The 24,578-nt window shown below is 37.0% G+C and overlaps 1 protein-coding gene across 1 annotated transcript in view; it reads left to right on the top strand.

The window, feature by feature from the left end:
* The window catches only part of ADAM23 (ADAM metallopeptidase domain 23), a 79,855-nt gene that overhangs the window by 5,168 nt on the left and 50,109 nt on the right, over window positions 1–24,578 (top strand). Inside the window, exons 3-4 of the mRNA XM_068407994.1 lie at window positions 7,276–7,352; window positions 21,160–21,223. Coding sequence (XP_068264095.1) covers window positions 7,276–7,352; window positions 21,160–21,223 — 141 coding nt within the window. The remainder of the gene's footprint in view (window positions 1–7,275; window positions 7,353–21,159; window positions 21,224–24,578) is intronic.

Below are 24,578 nucleotides of genomic sequence, written 5' to 3'. Positions count from 1 at the left end.
TTTGCAGACCCTAAGGACTGGGAAAAAAAAGTGTGATAGTAGTTTTGACTGTGAAGACAGTTCCACCCCCAACCCCCCCCCTTATATTAATTTTGTGCTGTTTTTCTTGGGATGAAAACTCCAGGTGCTTCTGTTCAGCTCAGGTGTTTGTCATTTAAAGAAAGTATTCCTGCCAGGCTGAATGTTACGTTTTCTGCTATGTTGACCTGCTTTAAAGGTTGAGATACAGTGCTGTCTCTGTCCTTCGTGCAACTTTGATATGTAGCATACAAAAGTTGAGAGGGAAAGCATCCTTAAGATGAAAGGAAAACAACTGTATTGCAGCCATTGCAAAGGAGGTGGTGTTGAAGAAAAAGCAGACCCATTTTGTAAAAGGTGAAAGATCGTGTTTAATAATCTCTCAAGAGGCAGCATCATATGAATTTTTACTAAAATCCGGATTAAAATCCTATGCATTAATTATTGTTTTCCTTTCCCTTGCCTGTCTTAGGCCAGGTCTTCACTTTTAATCCCCATGTAATTAAAACTGATCAAAATAATGAATGAACTTCATGTGGCTTTTGTGTATGAGTTTAAGACTGTTGGAGAATCTTTATAGTATTTCAGCTGGCTTTGCATTTTTTTCAGAATTTTCTGTGGTGAAGCTTCAATTTATACTACTTGCAAATGGGTGATTTTGTGTACTTTGTCTTTTTTTCTATTCTATATTGAATTAATGCAAAAGGCGTATCTGGACTCTGTCTTCAGTAGTTATTGACTAACAGGAGGGTTGAAATTGGTCTTCCTATCTTCTTTGCTTTCTGGGGGTAGAAGGCCATCTTCCTTATGCCAGCTTCTCCTCAAGTAGATCTACATCTTGGTTTTCTGGCTGAAATGTGGGTCATGATATTTCTAACACTTTTTAAATTATTATTTTTTAAATATATTTCTGCATCCTGTCATAAGCTTCAAGTGATAACCTGTAAAAGATTTCAGTTCCTAAATGTTAGGTAGTGCAACACTTGCGCTTGTTAGGACTTGTTTTGAAATTAAAAAAATTAAGTTTGTAGACTGTGTCTAGCATTTGTGGGAAGCTGGGCACTGCAGGAAAGTGGTCCAAGATATGGCTGCACTAGTTTGTAGAGTCTTGTGAACAAAACCCCAAGAGGGATATGATTTTAGAGGCCAGTGTCAGCACTACGGACGGGTATCTAAGTATTGTCATGTTGGGAGAGAATGGTGGGTTCTGGCCCCTGGGGTTAAAAGAGCAATAGCAGGATTGCTTTCGGAGGTAGGCCTGAGCCTTTGTTCACATGCAGACAACCGTTCATGCAAAGAACAGCCTTCAAGGCTTGAGTTTCGAGTGCGTCAAGGTAACCTCTCTATTAATCATTAAAGACCAGAAACAAGTAATCGACAGGAACTTTTCTAAAATCCTGTATGTTTTAAGCATGAGTTTTTACATGCTGCTGGGACATTTATGTATGCTGTTTCAGTATGAAATGCTTTACTCCCAATGAATGGTGGAAGGTTATCTTGGCATATGTGCCATATGGTAGATGTTTTCCAAACACTAAAGAAGGATAGCTTCTGTATGAAGTCTGAGGATAGGCAAACAGGCTAAAAGAGTAAGGAACTAATATATAGTAAATCACACTGATTTGTGACAAAACTTGTGATATTATCAGAAGGAAGGTCTAGATGAAAAAATGTTTTAATGGTGTAAAATCCATCTAAATCTGTCTTGGGTTTCTGCTTCCAAAATGGGAGTGCTGAAACCCCTTGCTCAGCTACTGAAATGACAGAGGCAGCTTTTGGCCATTATTTTAGTCAGCAGAACTATATGCAAAAACAGATTTCTAAAAGCAATAAGCTTGTCATTTGGACATCACATCTGTATGAATATAGCAAAAGACCCATAGGTAGTGTGAGTCACTTAAGTAATGCTTTTACTTTTGTTTAAAGACTTGTGACAGAACTTAGTACTTTTGAAAGGATAACACATGGCATTTGGCATAGCTTTACTGTGAAGAAAGTAAAACCAGTATTGAACTTTACTTTTTGTGATGATGGTTGTAAAATTCCTGAAAGTCTGGAAAAAGTGAGTTATGGACAAATGATGCCCAAGCACAGTAATGAAAACAATGAAAGCGTTCAAGTTGTGACATGGATCAGTAGAACTGAGGTTCCAATTACAGCCTTCTAGTCCGTTTTTATCTTGAAACTTGCAGTAAGCTAATGATTGATTTGAAAGAAACTGGAATTATTTATGTATATGGATTTTTAGCTTGCAAAAAACCTGAGAGCTACTGCTTTGCACAAGTAGCTACAGCAATCTTAGAATGTCCCTAGTATGAAGAATCTCTTATTACAGGGACTGCGCTAGTGATCTGAGCTTCCAGAACAGTGAAAAAAGACTTTTTTTCTCTAAAATCTGGGTTTAGGGGTAGTAAAGATTTTAAAAATTCAGACCCTCCTTCAGCCTGCTGCTCTATATATCATCAGTAGGTCTTTGCTGCAGAAAGACTTTATGTAATTTTGCAGCTTTGCCATTGGAGTAGCTTATAGATGTCAAAGCGGGAACCTCTGTGGAGGTTTTTAAATGAAAAACAAACATGTACAAAGGAACTTGGTCTCCTGTTTATGTAAGTAAAGAATACTCATGCAGATGTGAACGTGTATGTGTATGCAAGTGGTACAAGAAGGTGATGTTTATTTTTCCTGTGAAAAGACATGGTAAGATATCTAGTCCATATATATTATTCAAAATATATGCTAATCTACATTATATTCTTGTTTGAATTTATATTTCTATGCCAATCAGAAGAACACCGTATTTCAGATTATACTTTAGGCATTGTATTACACAGCAGCTGATAAGAGAATACTGTGAAATAAGCTGTGTAACAGAATTCCACAGACAGGTTTTTGAAATACTTCCTCCTATCTTGGTGGCACATGACGATTGTAGTGGCTGAAACATGTGGTGACAACTCGCTGGTAGCTTTCTGTGCTAACTTGTTACATGAAAAATGTCAGTTTCAGGATTAAACACTTTACTCTCATTACCTTCACCTGATTTCTGGTTTATGGCTTTCATGGGTGGTTATCTATTATTAAACTGGCTTAACAAAATCTGTATTTTGCTGTAGCAGTGGTGTATCACATTCACCTGAATTCAAAGGGTGTTTTTGCTAAACTGCAGGGATTTAAAATCCAGTGTTCTTTTTGTAACCAATGGTTTGAGCTGAGTTTGGTGGAGAACACGCCCTACTGCAAGGTAGCAAATTAGTCTCAGCTGCTTTGCAGCAATTGTTTATGTGTACAGGCTACATCTGTTAAGTGAGGCACAGTAATAGATAGCAAATGGTGTTTTTATATACAGAAGTAATTGTTCTCAGAAATAGCAATGATACTATAATCCTACAAGATGAACTTCTTCTTATGATATTGTAGACTGAGAATACAAGTTACTTTTTAAATAATTTTAAATTGCAGAAAGATAAAGAATACATGGTTGATGGCTTAGTAACTTAAAGGATGATATACATGTATTATTGAATGGGCTTGACTGAACAAAAAAAAAGCTATAGCAGATCAGACTAGATATCCATCTAGCTGTCCCTGAGAGCAATCAGTAGCAGATGCCTGGGGAGGGAAATAGGAGCATAATAGCCATGGGGTGCTACTTCCTAGACTGGTCTCCCAGACTCCAGCAATTTGTGGCTAAGGGTCTTCTGGGAAAAAGAACTTACCTTTTGGATTTAATAGCCCTTGATGGGAGTTCCTGATCTTGAGATTATCCAGGTTTTTTTTCATACACCTACAGTTTTGGTATCTGTGATGTCTTGTGCTGAAGTTTTCGGATTTTGGCATGTTTCAAAAGCTGAAGACGTTTACCAGTAGATCATGATTGTTTTTGAAGTGTGTTTTGTTATTTGAGGTGGTATGTCATCCACACTTAAACGTTTTCTTAATCAGTTAAGTAGCTTGAATCTTCTTGAAAGATATTCAAGAGTTTGGCTTATTTAGTTGGTTTGGAGTTGGCAGTTGGAACAACAGTTGTGGCAAAACAAACAAAAAAATAAAGTGGGAAGCAAAATACTTCGGTGTGTCTCTCTGGCAGGTGATTACTTAGCCTTGATGCTGCTTTTGTTCTAAAAAGTGTTTCAAAGAACACACATTTTGGGTGATGTGTAGTCAGTTAGGAAAAGTGAAAGAAATGCTGCACTTTTGTCAAACTGAAAAGTGTGTGTTTATATTTCTAAACTAACGCTGAAAAAAGTATATAGTCACTTTTGATGTTACTCTTTTTCCTCAGCTTGGCTGAGTACAGTGTTTGGGATCACTGGTAGTTAGTATTTTTTCTAAAATGACTTGTAAACATTGTTAATAATATACTACACTGGGTCAATCCTGATAGGGCGGTCACTTTTTGCCATGTTACCGTGTTGCAGAAATGTTATGTCATAGATCTGTAAATTATTATCTTATCTTAAAGGCAAGACTTAGTCTTCATAGTTTGTATGTGAAAATGCAACATACTCAAAATTACCATGTTTATCTTTGAGCAGGAGATATTTTGAAAAACTTTCAAACTGAGGTAGAGAGATACATTAAAAAAAAAAAAAAACCATAATAAAAACTAGGTACTTGAAGTTATGTAGTTCTTATTTCTCATGTTTCAGAATTATCTTAATGGAATAGTACATGTTCTTTTAAACTTTCCACATAAGTTAATATTGAAGTCCTGTTTGTGGCAAATGTATGATGACACATAGTTTTAGGTAAATGCTACATGTGAAGAAGACTCAAAGCAGTAGCTCCTTGTCCTGGTTTTGCAGGGATAAAATTTATAGAATCACTTTTCTGTTGCATTTTGTTTCAGTGTGTGGCCAGCTGTGGGATGGTGGTCAAGGCCATCAGCAGTGAGAGCCAGGGCAGCTGCCCCAGGCTGGCCCACAGGTGTATCCTGTAACGTTAATGTCAGGGTCACTATAAATGGAAAAGCTGCTGGGGAGGGGGGGGCTCTTTGCTCTGCTCTCCTCTTCCTTCTTCTCAATGGTTACTGTCTCTGGAGAGGCTTGCCAGTACTCTATGAGCTAAGTATAATTTTGTGTCTTTTGTATTAGTAATGATACTGGTTTTCTTATTTTATTAACTCTGTTTAAATTTCAACCCTTTTCCCAATTCCCTTTCTCGGTTGGGGAGGGGAGATTGGGTGATAGAACTGGGTATTGTTTAGCCCTGGGTGTAGGCTAAATGGAGACACTCCTCTAACTCTAAATGGAATCTTTATGGGATAAAACTAATTGCAACCCTTTTCCTGCAACAAATTTTTGTGCTTTTTTTTAAAAAAAAATAAATAAATGCATGTGTGTGTTGAAACGTGAGTTTTTTTCACGAAGAGATGCTTGAAAAGCTCTTTCTGACACTTTTTGCTTGATTTCACTGTGGAAAAAAGTGGAGCAGGGGCTGAAAAGCCTCTCATACTAGGCATTGCATTTAAATTGAGATTCTATGCTTTTTAAATATATATATGCTAGCTTTTATCCTTGCAGTTCCTCTTAGGTTCCCTCCATCAAGTCATCTGTTTGTCTTTATATTTAAACTGTTTACCCTGATGATTCAGAGCAGCTGTAAACTCAGTTTGCCAGGCCAGTGTTATCTCAGTGAATTAGTGAACTGCTGAGACAACTGTTAATATTCATTTACCAAAAAATGTAACGGAGAGAAAGCTTGATACTAGTTTGCATCAATATTATTTTAGATATTGCCTAGGAATGTTATCTTTAAAATTCTTGTTTAAACTTACTGTATTTTTTAATAAACAAAAAACAGGCTTTAGGTAAGAGATTGTTTAATGATGTTAGAGATCTTTAAAAAAAGGGTGTAGTTACAAAATATTTTAAAAGAAGCCTGACAACGAAGCTGTGTGACCAGGCTGAAAGGGAAATAATTATTCTGGGGGCAATGAATGATAAACTAACACAGGAAACATCACAGCTTATTTTAGTCACTATAGCAACTTTTAGAAATAGTTTTTTAAAATTGTATTGAAGGGTTTTATGGAAAGATGATGGATACCTTTGCTGAGAAATAAGATGAAAATTATTGCTGCTCTGTGTAGTGCAAGAATGGAAGAGGAACATAAAGAATTTACCTTTTGTGGAAGTATTTCTAAAGGAGAACAAAACTGTAGGCTTTGTGGGCTGTAAAAGCTAACCTTCATATTATTTAAGTTATGCCATAAACTAGCTAGAACTTTATTTAGTTTTTGTGACATATGTAAAGATTCATTGTGGTGTTTCATAAAAAAATAGTATTTTTTTTCCTTTTTATTAAAGGGCTTAGTCATAATATTCCAACTTCATGTAATTATTAATGCTGTATCAAATTAGTGTATAAGTAAGCATGATTTGATTAGAACATTATCAGGGGAGAGGTTCTATGAAATTCAGATATAATCTCTTCTGCCCTGCTTGGAACGCTGTCTTCACAAAAATAAATTCTTCGTCATCACTTATCTTCTCCTTATTTTTCTAGAAAACAGATGAGCATGTTTTGAATGTCTTTGGCTTCAATTACAACAGTATTGAATAAAGAATACAATTTATATCTCTGACAAAAACTGAATATCCTGAAAGTTAAAGTTAACTCCCTAGGCAAGACAAGCTAATGTGGGTTTGGGTTTTTTTGTTGTCATATGTTGAGCAGCATCAGTCTTATGTACACTGGTTTCATTTCAATGGCAAGTACAAAGCCTTTAATTGTGAAGGGATTACTTTGAAGAAGCATTTAATAATATGTAATACAAGCTTTGCCATGATTTTCTTACTTGAAGGCGTGTATTGCAAATGCTTTAATTATTTCAGGCTTTTTAAAGTGAATGAATGCAGTAAAATAATTAAAAGAACAGTATGCTACATATGCTTTTGTTACATAGCCATCTGGTTATGGCAAAATATAGACACTTATATGAATCTTTTTTCTTTTTTTTCCCTTCTTGTTTTTGTGAGGAATGAGTGTGTATTGGAAAGCATGCTTTTCAGGTACTGTTTGCTTCTCCTTCTTCATTTAACCTCTAAGAAGGCAAATCCTTTTGAATCTGAATTTGGTACAAGGGATAAGCTTTTCATATGCCTATGAGATTCATGAAAATAAGCATGTTTTCCATAACTTTCTTTTTCACAGGTGTTTGTCACATATTTGTTGCATATAAAACTCAGTGATTCTTTTGACCACTTTAAATGTTCTGTAAAACTGTATAGTACTCCTGTGTGTTCATGTTTACAGGCTGTACATCTGGCCCAGGCAAGTTTCCAGATTGAGGCCTTTGGCTCCAAATTCATCCTTGACCTCACATTGAATAAGTAAGTGCATAATTTGAGGTTTCTTTCTTTCCTGTTCTAATTGTCTTTAACTTATGGTACAAGGTCAGGGCACGTGAAAACCCAAGATCTGCGGAAAAATACTCTGTTATCCGAGTTTATAAATACAAAATAATATTTAGCCTTTTTTAAGCGAGGTAACTGTTACCCTTGCTGATGCCCATAACATACATACCTTTAAAATTTTATAATTCGTGATAAAATAAATGATGATAGATTCCAGTACCAGTAGTGCTTGAAAGGTGTGGATTTTTTGGTGCATTTTTTTTACTTACTGATGAACTGTCATGCCAATGTTATTTTAGTTGCTCAGGTTGGTGTGGAGGAATATTGTAAATAATTGTATGAATGGCTCATCTTTTAGTGATCTGGAAAACATGCTATTGTCACTATAATCATGAAGGTGGACATCCTAACAGTTTGGCTGTACTGAAAGGTGCACCTAGGGTCTTTTACCAGTAAGACAGACAAATTTAGATAACTGTCAGGTCTAGAAGATCTGGCTTGTAATACAGGTCAATGTCAGTTTAGTTGTTTGTATCACATCTATTTGTATCCCCAGCTGAAGGTGTGGAACTATGTGTTTTTCTAAAAATTGTAATGAAGTTTTTTGCCATTGAAAGTTTATGCTCGGAGAGTTTAAGAATAAGGTAGAAATATAAAAGCAGTACTGAATACTGGACAGGTAAAATTATCTACAGTATCGCTTAAAAGTGCATTTGCCCCCTCTGCTGCCCTTGAGCCTTTCAGCACACTTAAAAGAGATACAAATGTACAGAAACAATTGCATACTGGTTTGGGAAAACCCAACGTGTTCCTCTGGTGTTGAGGTCCATATGAGGTCTTATTTTGGTCTTAAATGTCATGTAATGAAAATTTTATTAGGGATAAAAATGCAAGCTTATTACATCTAATAGCTTTTCAAAGCAGCAAGCTGTGGCTTTTTAAGATTTGCTGAACTGTTACATGCACACATTTTGCTGCTTGGTTACTGGTTATCAGATGCTTTACTTGTAAAGGTGAACTGGAAACATTTTTCTTCATCCATGTGTGATTTTAAAGTTAGATTGCTCTTGTAGCTTCGTCTTTTAAAATGTGACACAAAGTCTTGAGTGGCTGGCAAAAGATTAATTAGTATGAAGGCAGGGAATGGTGCATAGAATGGAAGGAGAAAGAAGGCTTGAAGATAACCGGGTCTTCTCTAGTGTCTGGAAGAACTATAGTGCAAGACTATGATGTTTTATGAGAGTTGGACCCATGCAGAGTAGTTCCAGTGGGATAATAATGACTTATTTATGAGCGGAACCTGTATCTGGTGGGCTATTAGCTACAGGGAATTTCTCTTGGTCAGCTTGCCACTGTTCCTGTTTGCACATCCAGCCAGCAGTGAGACTGAGCACACATTCATAGATGGTACTATACATTGGATGTGGCTGGTCACACAGACCATCACAGAGGAAAAACATTGCCTTTACTGGCACCACATATAAATGCAAACAGCACTCAGGTGAACAAGAATACAAACAGCCTGATAAAATTCTTCTCCAGCTGATGGGAATGGGAAGTTTGCTAGTGAAACACGCACACCAGCCCTCTCCTGATTCACGAGCATGCCCACATTCACAGACTCAAATGTTAATATAGGGTTTAAGTTCATCAAACGTTTGTGTCTAGGCCTGAGGTCTCTTACTTGGTCACTGGCTTAGACCTTAAGTCTTTCCAGATACAAGTCTCTTCGTAGCTGCTGACTGACTCTGAAGTTTGCTTGCAAATCACATTGATGCAGAATAGAGAGCAAAGTCACATATAAAATATTACAAGTAGAACTCAATAAAAACATAGGACAGACTGCAGTGATGAGATGCAGGGCTGGGCCAAACAAACCTACTGACTTGCAGCTTATACTAATGACTCCTCTTTATGCCACTTTCTCTTCATTTTCCCACTTGTTCTGTCCTGATTCACCTTCCTTACCTTTGGCCCTTCCCCTGAACATCCCATAAAAATGTTTGCATGTTTCCAGATGTCCCTGCAGACATCCTGTAATAAGTTTGTTTTTTCCCAGAAGACCCATGATGATGGTGGTTACCGCTTTTTATCTGTTCTAAAGTTTGGGTTGAACCTCTTCAAGGCCATGCCTGAGTGGCTTCTTCCATGGCCTGTCAGTCAGTGACCTAACAGTGATAATAACAAAGACCAGAACTCTTATCTCCTGTTCATTAGGATTTGCGTCTCTGTTGGTTGCTTTTCCTGTCCTAGTCTCTCATGCTGAATGACTGTTAGCCAAATATTATCACAAACCTGATAGCCTTACATTCCACATATCCGTGCAATGTTACCCATTGTCCAGCCACGCTGTTTGTCCTTGCTTATTTATTATATATATTTTGCTCCAGGCAAAAATGCCAGGAGGCCTGCATGGATGAACAAGGAACTCCTCGATAAACTCGGGCACAAGAAGGAAGCCTACAGAGGGTGGAAGCAAGGGCAGGTAGCCTGGGAGGAATACAGGGAAATTGTCTGAGCAGCCAGGGACCAGGTTAGGAAAGCTAAAGCCCTGATAGAATTAAATCTGGCCAGGGATGTCAAGGACAACAAGAAATGCTTCTACAGGTATGTCAGTGATAAAAGGAAGACGAGGGAAAATGTGTACATTTACCTTCTTTAAGGACCATTTGTTATGAATCATAGAATCATAGAATGGTTTGGGTTGGAAGGGACATTAAAGATCGTCTAGTTCCAACCCCCCTGCCACAGGCAGGGACACGTTTCCACTAGACCAGGTTGCTCAAAGCCTCATCCAACCTGGCCTTGAACACTGACAGGGAGGGGGCATCCACAGCTTCTCTGAGCAACCTGTTCCAGTGTCTCACCACTGTCAAAGTAAAGAATTTCCTCCTAATATCTAATCTAAATCTACCCTCTTTCAATTTCAAACCGTTCCCCCTTGTCCTATCACTACACGCCCTTGTAAAAAGCCACTCTCCCGCTTTTCTCTATGCCCCTTCAGGTACTGCAAGGCTGCTATAAAGTCTCCCTGGAGCCTTCTCTTCTCCAGGCTGAAGAGCCCCAACTCTCTCAGCCTGTCTCCATAGCAGAGGTGCTCCAGCCCTCTGATCATCTTCGTGGCCATCCTCTGGACTTGCTCCAACAGCTCCATATCCTTCTTTTGTTGGGGCCCCAGAGCTGGACACAGCACTGCAGGTGGGGTCTCACGAGAGCAGAGTAGAGGGGCAGAATCACCCCCCTCGACCCGCTGGCCATGCTGCTTTTGATGCAGCCCAGGATTGTTGTAACAATGTATTTGCGTAATCAATGATCCTAGTATATCTGAACAATTTCTTATTTTTTTCATTTATGTATTATATACATAAACGTCTGTGATGGGCTAACAAATTACTTTTTAATGATCTCTTTTCCACCAACGTGTAAAAGACACTTAAGTTGCTGTTCTTTTGTTGAAGGACAAGTGTTTCTGCAGGTAACTCTTATGTCCTGCTTAAAGCTAGCAATCTTTATGTTCCGATGTAGTACTAAAACACGTGAGAGCGCAGTACTACCAAAAGCAGTGAATTAAAAATGTCTACTTGCTGTTTTTTTTGGCGATGAGGGAAGTTGGCTATATTGTCGAGCAGTTTTCAGCTAATGGTCTAGCACCAGTCTCTAAATAAAGGAGTCTCCTTCAGCACTGGGGACTGGAGCCATGCTAGAGCCTTGCCCTACTGGGGTTGTGGTGGCTGAGGCACATGCAAGGAATGGGGAATTAGGTACCTGAGCTGGACAGAAACAGAAGGTAAAAATCAAAGACAAAAACTTCTCTCCCTTCCTGTTGAAAACTTCCCTCAAAATTTAGGATTTTGGGGGAAGAGGAAAAAAAAAAACACCACCAAAACCAGCCTGTATTTTTCAACTTTTCTTTCTTTTCCCTGTAGAAGTCCACCTAGATTTCCAGGAAAATGTATTTTCTTTTCAATGAAGAAATCATATGAAAAATCTGGCATCTTTTGCATGAACTGAAACCCTACCACCTCATTTGACTGTAACAGGACTTAAATATTTGAGCCATTAAAATATGACTCTTGTGAGCAGTCAGTCTCTTATACAAAGTACAGCATTACAGCTAACATATTACAACCGATTTTATCCATCAGTTTAAAGCTTATAATTGCTGTGTAGTCTTTGTGGTGCATGTTTCCGTAGGGCTGAATTTAACTTGACTATAGTCACAGAGGAGATTACATTGTTCGCATAATTTAAAAAACAGTAGGGCAGTAGCTGGATTATTTGAGAATCTGTTTGATTCTTGTTTTTTCTCAAAATTCTTTTTTAATGGAAGTGGGAAAACCAGTCACAGTTTTCCAGAAGGAAACTTCAAATATTTATAGCATTTTCTTAAATAAAAGCCTAAACATGTAGGTACTAAATGGATCCTATAAGATATATAAGCTATGTAAATTTCATGTGATAATATTACTGTAGCAAGTTTAACTCCTGTCTGCTTTTTAAAATTTGTTACAGATGAGATGCAAATAACTCGGTGTTAGGATTGTACAACAATGAGTGTGTACTCCTGTGAGTAAGTGCAGTCTTGAGTGTCTCAGCTGTACATAACAGAGCTTTACTGCCACTCCCAGAACTGGAAGCAACCTATTAAACGTAATCATTTGCCTCAGTGGGCATTTCGCATGCAGAAAGACTTAGAGACAGATACTAAAACTTCTCCATATTTTTCAAGACACATTAATGTGCAAAAAAGCAGCTTTCTTCTGTCTTTTTTAAAATTATAAAAACCTGATGGTGTGAAGAAGCTTCCTTCTCAGTTACTGTGTTCAGCCGTAGATTAGAAGCATTAATTATAAGCAATATTTCAGTTATTCTGTCTTCTCTTAGTATTTTGTTTCTGTAATTTTAAGTGTTATGTGCAATTCTCTTCTGGCATTCTTTTCCATCCTGTCACTAAGGTTATAATAAAAATGTATATTTTATAATACTATGTATGCATGCGCATTTGTGTTCACTAATGTGCGCTGTCTAGTGTTTTACTCATTCACTCTTCCAGCAGTGCAGTAGGAGGCAGCACCAATACTGCCGTTGACCAAGGGCTTGCACTCTTAGCTCAATGTCTCAAATATTTCTCAGCAGTATTTCCAGCTCTTTGTCATCTGCTTCTTTCATTCCTCCTAGAACTTTTCAGATTAGTCCTTTTAATTTTTTTCTTATTTTTTAATCTCATTTTTCTTCTTGTCATCTGCTTCTTTGGCAAATATTTATTAAATAAAAAGTGTGTATGTGTGTCTGTTTCTATCTATGTTTTATAGGGGAGAACTTATAACTGTAGCCATAGAAATTAATGTTGCAGTCTCTGACTTTCAAGCACTCAAGTTTTGGATTCCCCTGCAGTAATTAAGTAATGTCCCTATGCCTGCTGTGCAATGCATGAGTAGAGTTGTGCTGCATAAAATTGCTATCAATAAAGTAATTGAGAGCAGAGCTTATTTCAACAGGACTATAAGTAACTCAGTATAGGCTAATTTGTTTGGAATTCCACTTTTTTTTAATTCTTGGTTTTGGGGGTTTTTGGTTGGGTGTTTTTGTTTGTTGGGGTTTTTTTGTCCTGATTTAAGAGCTCTTGGCAAGTATGTTCCTGCATGAGATCTGGGAGCCTCTGGGAAGAGGCATCTTAAAGAACTTTTTTAAAAAAAAACCCAATAAAACAACAACAACAACAACAACAAAAAAAACCCAAACCAAAAAACCCACCACCGTCCAAACCAAACCAAAAAAACAACCACAACAACAAAAAAACCCACTAAAAACCTGGAAGAACAGGCTGTTTGTCTTTTAAAATGCAGACTTTGATGTTTTGAATGCTAGCCTGTGTCAGACCACTTGCTTGTGGAGTGAAAAGACTTTATTTTGTGCACTCCTGTTCCTTGATTTAATTAAATGTGGATCTCAATGCATGTTAGCTGAGATGCAACGACAGGCATTGATTTGGTGGATTGTTAGGGTCAACAAGCTCCGGGCAAGGCAAATACACATATGGGGCAATCTGACAATGCTATAAAATTCTGTGTGTCAGGATGAGGATGTTTATTGCCTCTTCCTGTGTAACAACTACAGATATCAAATACAGGAGGAGGTTTGAAAGTAGGTGCTTCTCACAAAAAAAATAAAATGCAGATCTTCTTGTCACAGAATATTATGCCTATGAAAGTATTTACAGGAGTTAAAGTATTGGAAGAACTTACAGAAATCTAGTGAGGGCCATTGAAAACAATTATACTAACTCTGGTTTATGAAATCCTGGTGTCACAGATCACTGGATGCTGAGAAAACTCCCTGAAAAATTGCTATGTGTGTGTATTTGCTGTCAAACAAAGTGCTAAGCAGTTGTCTGACTTGATGTGTCCTTTCTCAGGTTATGTTCTTGTACTTCTTGCTCACATGAAACCACCGTAATGTGCACTGGTGAAGAACTGTTATCTTTCTAATAGAGTAGATTTTTCACTGTGTTTCTGAGATGGTCCAGTCTTGTCAATAGTGAGATCTTTATGCTGAAACGAATTACTGGGATCTCAGATCCTGTAATAGGCTGAAATCTTTGCATTTGGAACTAGTACAAAGCCTGTGTATGCTTGACATATGATTAATTTTTGTCAAACTAGCTCCAAAGAGCCTGTGTCACTGAATTTAACTTGATTCAATGACAGAGCTAAAGTTGTGCAATATATTTCAACATGGAAGCATAGATTAAAGGAACCAAAATAAACTTTTAGTTTGCTGGAGTACCAAAATGTATCTCTGATTCTGGTATAGTCATTAATCTAATCTGAAGGTGGTCAAGTCAACTCTGTATAAAAATAAACTTATTTCACTAGTTTTAGTATTAGAAGTAAAATAAAATAATAGTAAGAGTTGGTTTAAATTGGACTATTATCATTAGACACAAAGTAACAGAACATGTGGAGCATTCTGTGAATTCCTTAAGAGGAAAAGAAACCCAAGTTTCTTTTGTATATAAAAAAGCTTGCTTTAAATGAAGAAAGCTTTGGCAAATAGGATTATCATTGAATGAGACCATTCTGGCAAAGACAGACGGCAGCCCTCAACCTTACACTACAGGTTAATAAAATTCTTATTGATAATTCAAAACTACCTATTTTCCAAACTAGTGATGGAAGAAAGAGATCAATGAAAATGCAGTATTGAATGAACTTGAACAGTTGTTTAAATAAAATCTTTATTTTGTCAGTTGCTCTTCTAGGAAAGCTCTGTCATAGTAAATTACATTGAGGTATTTTCCATGACACAGTACTCGTATCTTCTGTAATATTTTCTAGCTGTTCATTTCTTCATATCCTTTTACGTAGCATTTTTTAAAGTGGTATCATCTTCAGTGCTATGGTAAAGGAAAATAGGGCAGGAACCGAGCAAGATGCTGTTCTTAATATTCTGAAGAACTCTTTAAACTCCCACTTTCAAAATGCTTGCTGAAGTAGCCATTAAAATATAGCATGCTCCATTCTCAGGTGGAGGCCTTCAGGACATAACTAGAGAAAGGATTGTGAAGAATTTGTTGTCTGAACAACCTTGAACTGACTCAGGGCTTCTTGCACTGAGGGAGGCAGACTGATCCACAAAAGAATCTCGAGCATTTTCTGTACTGTTCTATATGACTTCAGAATATGCTTTCCTGTCAGTCTTTTTTGGAGATCTTTCACCATTTCAGGACCTCTTAAAAATACCTAAAATACCACCTAGGTAATTTCAGTTTAATAAATTTGTTGTCACGTCGTCCTTTTCTCCATATGAAAGACAAGCCAAACAAAACCAAACAAGAGCCAGACCGTGCAAGAAGTGATTTTTAAATAGCTGTACTATTTACTGTTACAGAATCATTATGGTATTAATTGGACAAGTGCGTGGGGAATTCCTTTGATTCCATAGTTATGAAGAAGTTAACCTATACACCTGCATCATCAGTTCTTTCTTTTAATTGCTTTTAAACACAGATGCTAGATCCACAGTATCATGTTTTGATTTTTAAGTCCTTCGAGATAATATAAGCAAAAGTAGTGAAACCTTGTTGTGTTTTAAAAAATAACAATGAATATTTGCAGTATATTTATTCCTTGGAGACACTCTTGTCAGAGCAGCTTCAAAGACAACGGCCAAGTAAAGACTACTGTAAATACATACTAGAAACTGAATAATAAATTCCCATAAGAACAGTTGATTCAACAAAGCTTGTGGATGTAATTGAAAATTATAATAGAAACAAGGCTATAGATGGCCTTTTCATTAGATGATAGTGTCTTGGTGATCTTACGAAATGCTGTAGCAAGGTCTCAATTTGTTTTTTGCATCTTTATGTGCTGCTAAACTATATATGTCAAACAGACAAAAACATCTGATGGGCGTTCCGTTGAGTAATACAACTAAACTAGGTTGCTCAGACACTGATACTGACCTTGAATCATTTCAGAATACTTAAAACAATAAATTATTGCTTGGTAGTAAGTTAGTATAAAGATAATTTAAGAAGTATGCAAGAAAGATAATTCAACTGTAGTTCAATTTTCCGTGTTCTGCGTACCAGGTTCCTGGAAGCTAACCTGGTTACTTGTGTATGAGAGATTTTTTAGTCGTTTCATATCCTTTACCTACACAAATCAATTCTTTTCATCAGGATAGTTAAATGCTAGCTGAGGTAAGCCACTTTTCACGCTGCAGCTCTCCTGCTAATGAAAACAGCAGCAGTGAAATATGTGCCAGGGAAGTGGATGTGAGTTCTTCAGAAAGCATCTGCTGCTTGCTTTTAACAGCTGGCCTGTGTCTTCAAAGGCAGCAACTACCAGGAATGGCATATCCCTTTGCTGCTTATTTTGCATCTCTCAGTTAAATCTGATAGAAGAGCTGGTGATGCAGGACAGCTTAATAAAAATAATTACCTAAGACAAACAAGGCAGGGTGGGAGGAACACAGCAGACTAAAATTTTTTTTTTATGAGTTCATTCAGCACGTTGCAATTTGATGTATTCATTGTAAGGCATCATACTAATGTGTCACTAGCCTAAAGATGCTTTTGTGTGATGTGATCATGACTTACACAATTGTTTCAATTAAAGCATGCACTCTTTTCTGGTGCTCATAATACTGAAAAACAAATGTGCTGTACTGGATGCATTTCTGCTCGATCAAAATGTAATTGGATCAACTGAAATGTGACAAAACCCTGTTCCAGTGTAGGTGAGGCACAAATGTATTTTCTAAAATTCAGGGCTGTCTTACAGAGGTAAATTTAGGCATTCCGTTATTGATAATGAAGGAAGAAGAGTTATTTTGTGATGTGGAGACTCCTACTTTATGCATGAGTTCTGTATCTCATTCCTCAGGCACTTGTACTTCTTCTTGAGCTCTTAATCAGCGTATTCCAGGCCTTCCTTTTTCATGCCACTTGCATAAAGGATCACATCGCACCTACTGGTGAAATTATAGTGCTCTTCTGTGTATTTGTCTGTCTTGTTGGAAAAAATATTTGAAAGTCACTTTGGTTAAGTGTCCTTTCTTTTTTTCTTTTCCTTAAATAATTTCTCCTTTTGTCAGATTTGTCAGCATTAATAACAGGTAAAAGCTTTTGTACGGCTAAGTTGCAGTAACCATTTTACACTTATTTTTACAGCTGTTGTTATTCCTGGAGCTTTAGCAAAATGTAGAACAAATTCCCATAAGCAAATTCTGTCTTTTTCTTTGTGGCAGTAGTGGAATATTTTTGCTGAATTTTTCAGTCCTAGACTACTCTCTGCAATACCACATTTCAATACTAACCATTTATAAGCACAGTTATGGATGTGTTTGTACTGATTTTGCTATGAATATAGAGAACAGGACTGAGATTAGCTTTATTATAGAAGTAACTGGTTGTGTGTACTAGCAAAGCCGTGTTGGAAAACACCTGCATACATACTGTCCTCTTGCCGTTCCCCACTCTTCCCCTGGATAAGATCATGATTGTCTCAAATTAGCAGTATACATTGAGGGATTTCTGGATTATTTGAAGTAATGTGTTCTTCAGGATGTTTGCTAGTGTAGACAGATACTTGAAATAGAAATAAGTGATAGAAGGTACCTGGCAAAAATCAGTGTCCTGGTTTGTCCTGGGTTCGTGTCCCATCTGGGGTGCCAATAAATCTGTCACGGTTTAAAGCTGGGCCGGCTATTAAACCTGTGGCAGACGTTCTCTGTTAACCCTCCCCCCCGCCAAAGGGAAAGGGAAAAGGGAGAGAGACTTACGGGTTGGAAAGCTAAAACAGTTTTAATAAACTATAATAATGAAAAAGAGTATAATAATAATAATGGAATAATCAAGTATATACAAATGTATACAAAACCAAGATCGAGCTCCCCCGATGTCAGCCACGTCACCACTGGCACTGCAGGGCAGGCTCCGGGAAGGCCCAGGCTGCACCCAGCGATGGTCGAGAGCTGGATTCAGGGATGCACGGATCAGGATCGGGGGCAGCAGGAAAACGGACAGAGTCCTCTTTGGACACCGGCCATAGCAGAAAGAGAGCGAGACCCTCGTGATCCCCCCGCTTTATACTGAGAATGACGTGTATGGGATGGAATGCCTTCGTTGGTCAATTTTGGGTCACCTGCCCTGTCCGCTCCCCCCTGCAGGTGTGACCCCGCTTTGGCTCTTCACTTGTAAGCAGTGAGGAATTTAGCAGTGACCTTGGTTTCTCTAGGAATAAGTACAGCAAGAGCCTTTCTGCATAACATCCCTACCGGTGCCTCAGCGATAACTACAAACTTCGAGCGTTATCAGTTCTAGAAGCGGACACTGTCTGCAAAACATGCAGTTAGTTTCAGAAAATGCAGTTACTTAGAAGAGACTTAGCTGAAAGTAAAAATCACTGAAAGGAAAATTGGCCTGGTTTAGGCCAAACCAGGACAATCAGGTACTTACCAAGGTAGAGGCATATAGTTTAAGGAGAAGCTGACTGATTTTTTTCAATGGAAAGTTCAAAATTCTTGCTGTCCTGTGGGAAATGTTATGAGAAAAATGCCCTTGCAATATGTTGGTGGTTATGTGTAACAAGCTTAAGAACATAATAATGATCAGAAACTAATGTTAAATACCCTGCTACTGCATAGCATGAGAACGAGTTTGTGAAAGATAACAGCCTTATAAAAGATTTTCTACTCCAACTTCTAGGTGGTAGATACTGTGTTACATTTGGCAAAAGGGTGGTTTACAAACTAAAGGTGTGTTTTGTTTACAACGTGGCATTTGGGAAGTATATCACGAATAGCAGGCCTCAGTTTTCTTTGGAGGGAATTTGCTCAGTGTGGAGAATTTCGTCGATACGCCTTGTGTCCAGCAGATCCCACAGGACGGTAGCGTTGGAAGGTCAGCGATGAGAAAAGTGTAGTCTGCTGGAAAAGCTGCTGTCTGCTGCATCCTTGCTTTATACTTGTAACATATATATAGGAGTATTCCATCATAAGCATGTCATGTTAGATATCCTGTCGTGTGGGACACTCTATTTCTGAATCAGGAATCCCTTTGCAGTTGGAAGTAATGAGAAGCTAAAGAATGAAAAGGTTGGCAGATGAAGGAAGCAACTGGGTTACAACAGAAGTTCAACCAAAATCCAAGAGAAGAGCACTGAACTCTGGAAAGATTCTGCAAAGGGTGGACTAAAGTAATTTTGAGCGGCTCTTATGTCAAATAAAATGAGATAAATTAAGTGACAAATGCTGTAATTAAATTACAGTGAGTTGTGAGTCAGTAGACACAGTGGGAAATCACCTACTGCAAGTCTTAATGCGATGCCAAAAGCACTAGATAGCATTGAAAGCAGTTCTGAGGTCAGTGGCGTAAGATTACTAGAAGAGAGCAAAAAAGGGAGCATGAGAGTTTGAGCTTGATTTAGAAATGGGTAGATAAATGCTGATCCTTGAATGGGTTTGAGGGAAACAAATGGTGTCTGTGAATTCAAGCAGAAGTGTCTGTAAAAATCTGAATCTGGTCAAGGCTCTTTCAACTTGAGCATAGTTCCGGTGTTTAACCATCCTTAGTGATTTTTTTAAACTTATATCTAATCAGAATTTTCCATTTTCCTACTTATGTCAGTTACCTCTAGCCTTGTTTATACCATCCCATTAAGTACTGAGGACAGCAGTCCTTATGCTTCATAAGTGTAAAAAATGCAAAGAAGAAAAGGACATTGTCAACACTCTACAGTTTAATTGCCTTGTCTATGTAATCCTCTTTAGAAGCTTCAAACCTTGACATGTTGAAGAATTCAATGTTTGCATTGTAGTCAAGCACGCTATTTATAAAGCATTTGTATTCTCTTGCAGAAAATTTATAGCTTACTATGATACAAATAGAGAAAGTTAAAATGATTTTATGCAAGTGAATTTATTTTTAAATCTGCACTTTAAAAATACATCTATTAAATGTTGCTGTCAAAATGAATGTTAAGATGAATGATGAGACTTAAGTAATTATTCATGGCTATTAATGTTGGTTTTGCAGGCACAGAGTGCACATAATGTGGTCTTTCAGTTCTATGAAAAAGGACTTTTAAGGGAACCACTGGTAACTCTCTTCTGCAGTATCTTCTCTGATAAGTGTAGTGCCTGATAAATGCGGCATGAAGAATTGATTTTGTGAGCCAGTAGTCCCAGAGTTAAAGTGTTATCAGGATTGCTAATAGCCTAATCTGAGCTTGAGATACCCTTTATCATAAGTTGTTGTTAGTCATGAATTCCCATCAGAGCTGTTTTGTCAGACCATGCTTCCATAATGATGATATTTTTTATTCATAGCAACAATATTTTTGTTGTGATATATGTACCACTATCAGACCCTTAAATGATTTTTTTATTTGGAAGGGTAGAGGCTTGCAAAATGGTTAGAATTCTGGATCACATTAAGTAAAATGCTTATCTTGCATTTATGATGGGGCCAGTTAACACATATAATTGCTTTGCTCTCCCTGAGCCACTGGGCTGCAGCCCTGATTATAACAGGGTGAAAGGTGAATGGAGCATTGAAGTTATCCCAGGATATGTGCGGGCTAGCTAATCTTATTTAAAAAAAAAAAAAGAAATTTTAACTGTAAATTATACAGTATAGGGAATTTTTATGCTTCAGAAATTTGTCTTGCAGAGTTAGGAAAAAAATAAGAGTGAGGAAAGAATCTGAGAAGAAAAAGTGAAAGGAAGAAAAGGGGTAGTACAGTGGGTTTTTTTGTGGTTTTGGTATTTGTTTGTTTGGTTTTTTTTTAAAAATTGAGTATTTGCAGTTGTGAAAGTGAGGTACAGGTAAAGTATACACTCTTCAGAACAATTGTGTATATATTTGCTCAGCCTTGCATATAGTCTGTTTTAATTTTTATATTTTATCTAAAACTTATTTGAAGAAAATAATGAACTAAACATGCATTTTGTTGGTACCAGTTACTGGCAGCAAACAAAGTTCTAAAGCCATGGGATATTTTTTTGCATATTTAGAAGGCTGATAATAGAATGGCAAAGCTAAAATACAGGGGATTAGATTGCAGAATGAAATTCCCCTTTCTGTAATACACTCTGACTTCCAGTGCACCAGCAAACTATTTACTGGACACAAGCTGCTTGATTTTTTTTAAACTAATTTACAAGGAAAGAAAAAATGGTTTAAAAACTCGTAACAAAAAACCCCAAACCCACCCATAGCAGTAGAAATAATATTCAGATTTTTCTCATCTTGATTCTTCCTTTTCTTTGACAGTGACTTGTTATCTTCCAATTATGTGGAGATTCACTATGAAGATGGAAAACCAAAGTTTTCTAAGGTATTGTGCTCTTAAAATGTGTCAGAATGGTCTTTCTGAGGAAACAATGACAGTAAAATGCTAAAAAAGAGTTTTGCAAGACTTTTAAAAACACCAGAAGCCTTTTCCCACACAAACAAGGTAACTGTGATCTCATCTTGTAAGGATACCTCAGCAATACAAGAAGAATTGTACAAAAAAAGAAAGCTATGTGTCGGGGTGAGGTGTTGGCAGTGGTAGGTGGTAGTAGTGAAGATGATCCAGATACTGCCAGAACAATTACATCTCATAAAATGTAGGGTGTAGAAGGGTTGAAGTCACCATCAGTATAGTCTTCTTTAATTATTTACATGTACTTAGAACAAAGTGCAAGGGAAAGGGATAATGGTAATAGAAGACATTGAAACAAACAAAAAAAACTTGCAGTGACTTTTCTTTGCAAGAATTATACAGTTGTGAAATAGAAAATTAGAGACTTAACTGCAGAGGTTAAGGTTTCAATTATTACAAAACCAGCATATTGCTTGACATCCAATTAATTACACTTGTCAAACTAGCTCCCAAATTGAGTTCAGTGTCATAGGCTATTGACCGAAAGACAAAAAGATTAAAGTTATGCAAGATAGTTCAGCCCTGACTAAGGGAACCAGATCAGTGTTTGTGTTTGTTGTAGTAACAAAATTGAGGACTGGTAAGTTCCTAGGAAGGTTATAAACTACATTTTCAGGGAATGTTTTTTTTCATATTTGGTATGAATGCTGGAATATTTGTTGTGAGCTTATTACACCTGAAATATATCTCTCTTTAGAGTGGAGGAAAGCAAGCATTCAAGTTGCATTTATGCCTTCAGCAAGTCGGGACAGTTGTTTGTCCAAGTATTAAATGTCTAGTTTATTATTTTGCCCTTGTTATAGAGAATCTCAAATAAAACAATATATCACAGATTAGGGCAAAAGTAAACAATTACATTGCAATACAATTATTGCAATATACCATTTTGTTTTCTTCCACTGAAGAAGAAAAATAGTTTCATCTAACATACTAAGGAAGTTGTTTCATTTCATTAAGACTCAGTACTCTGCAGAATAGGCAAAAATGCTAAATGATGCAAGAAAACAATTCCCTCTGGCATTTAGACAAGCTCATGCAATTGTCGGCTGCAGCACTAGCATTGAGCACTGCGGTTGCTGAATCATGAATCTGACTGGAAAATTATATTAGAACTTTAGACTCAGCAAATGGACTACCTTTGCATGCTGCAGTAACTTGATGCAAACTTCCCAGGGGATGTTTTCTGAATTGATTTATTTAGAAACAATAATAGAGCTCCTGAGGTCGCATTAATCTGTAAAAGGCTTCATTATAAGTTCAGAAAATATACACACAATTTATGTAGGAGATCAAATAAGGACTGTATCCTGGTCTTTTGCAATATCTTATAATCCTTTTTAGACTTGCATAAGTAAAAGATTGTTTTGTTTCCTGATGTGGACGTAAAGAAGTGAGATCTTGATGAGAAGTATTGTATTTTCTAGAAGGGGGTGGTTTATTACAAGAGTGAAAACACTGAAGAACAAACAGCAATTTCTTTACTTGGATGACTGTCTTTTAACAAATATTCTTGAAACACTACTTGTGTGAGAAAGATAATAATGATTTAGTTCTTAAAAGCATGGCTTACGCATTCTCATTGATGGAAAGTAAATATGTAAATATTGCTTTCTGTGTAGTACTTTGATTTAAATTATGCACAATAGTCTGCTAGGAATTTCATTCAGAATCTGAATAACTCATTAAATAAGATGCAAAATGGAAATAATGCTGTGCATACTTAAACAAAGAGCATTTACATTTTTAGTACTTCCCTGAGTTATAATAATAGCAGAAGGAATGGGTCCAATATGCTAGTTGGAATTCAGATGACATGACACCAGAATTAAGAATATTTTGATGATGAATGGTACGTTTTTCAAACAATGTGAGAGAGACAACCGCACTTAAGGGTTTTTAATAAACCTTTTTGAGAATGCTTTTTATCTTTAGTTTAGCTGGGGTTATTGTTGATAGACATTAAAGACCAACTACTTAAATGAGGTAAATTAGGATCATTCAGTTTTCCTCATTTTAGCTTCACTGACGTATAGCAGCAGAATTTCTGGTGTTTAACAGCTTCTAAATTCACTAGTCCTTTTTCTTTTGAAAAGTCAAAGTAATGCTTTAGAAAGTCAAAGTAATTTTTCTTGGTTTCTTTCTAAACTTTCATAGCTTGAACAGTCTGTTAATGTTGCTCTTGATGCTTTGTTTCTGTTGATAGAAAATGAATATACTGTTCTTGTTTACTCAGTTGAACCATTCCTGTGAAGGCAGTTTATTTTACCCTTAGTCATGATAAGTAGTTCTGTAAGCCTCTAATAGTCTAATCAATTTATTCCTCAGCAATTTATGGAATTTTAGGGATTAGTAATTTTGTTGTCCAGCAATAAGGGTAGAATTAATTTCTGTATCAGAATAGAGATAAAGGATTTAATAATTTGCCACGTGGCTGCCTATGGTATGTAATCCTAAAAATATGCTATTTGCAATCAAATAATACGTAACTCTTGATAGTGGAGTAGAACTTTACTTTCATTACGTGGAGAAATTAAATCACACAAGTTTAGTACATAGAAGAAAATGAGAACATTTAGAGAAAAATGACAAATCCTGAAACTACAGAAAGTAAAAAAAAAAAATCAGATTTAAAAAGATCTTCATGAAATTACTTTAACACTAGTAATTCTTGTATGTGAGTAGATGATGCTTTGACAGAACAATTATTTCTTAACTTCTCTTCTGAATCATTTATTTATTGTAGTCTGCTGTTAAGACCTCTTCCTAGAAGCTTCCTAGCCTCTGGGGTACAGAATCATGCTCCCTCTTTATGACTTAAAAATCTTTGTGTTTTCTACAAAATGAGACTGCTTTAGCTTGATTCATGTGGAGTGCTCTGACACAAAGTACCCAGTAGCTTTGGAGATGGAGCACACTTTTAGAAGGTGGGGAGATGTGAGCTGACTCTCCTCAAGGTGACCTGGGAAGTTGTTCAGCAGTTGGGAAACCTGGGGTGAGTGCTGTAGTTGTTAGCCTGAGAGGGGCATTTGCATGTAATGGTCTATATTTTGAAAAGAAAGCCACTGCAACTCTGTTTTGTGAGGATCTGTCTTGTCACGCTGTCTTATGTGTGTTCTGAGCATGCTTAAAGTCACCTTGGATGATTTGGTTGCTTCTCTGCCCACTTTAAGGAGAGCGTAGACAGGAGCTAGTTGCTTCAGGAGAGGAGAGCTCAACTTAGCTCATTCTGTGATGAAAATCAGGCAGGTCCAGGGAACCTGTACTT

Source organism: Nyctibius grandis, chromosome 9, assembly GCF_013368605.1.
Source record: "Nyctibius grandis isolate bNycGra1 chromosome 9, bNycGra1.pri, whole genome shotgun sequence".
Lineage (NCBI taxonomy): Eukaryota > Metazoa > Chordata > Aves > Nyctibiiformes > Nyctibiidae > Nyctibius > Nyctibius grandis.
Note: the sequence above shows the minus strand (reverse complement) of the source record. Positions and strands in the feature narration are given on the sequence as shown.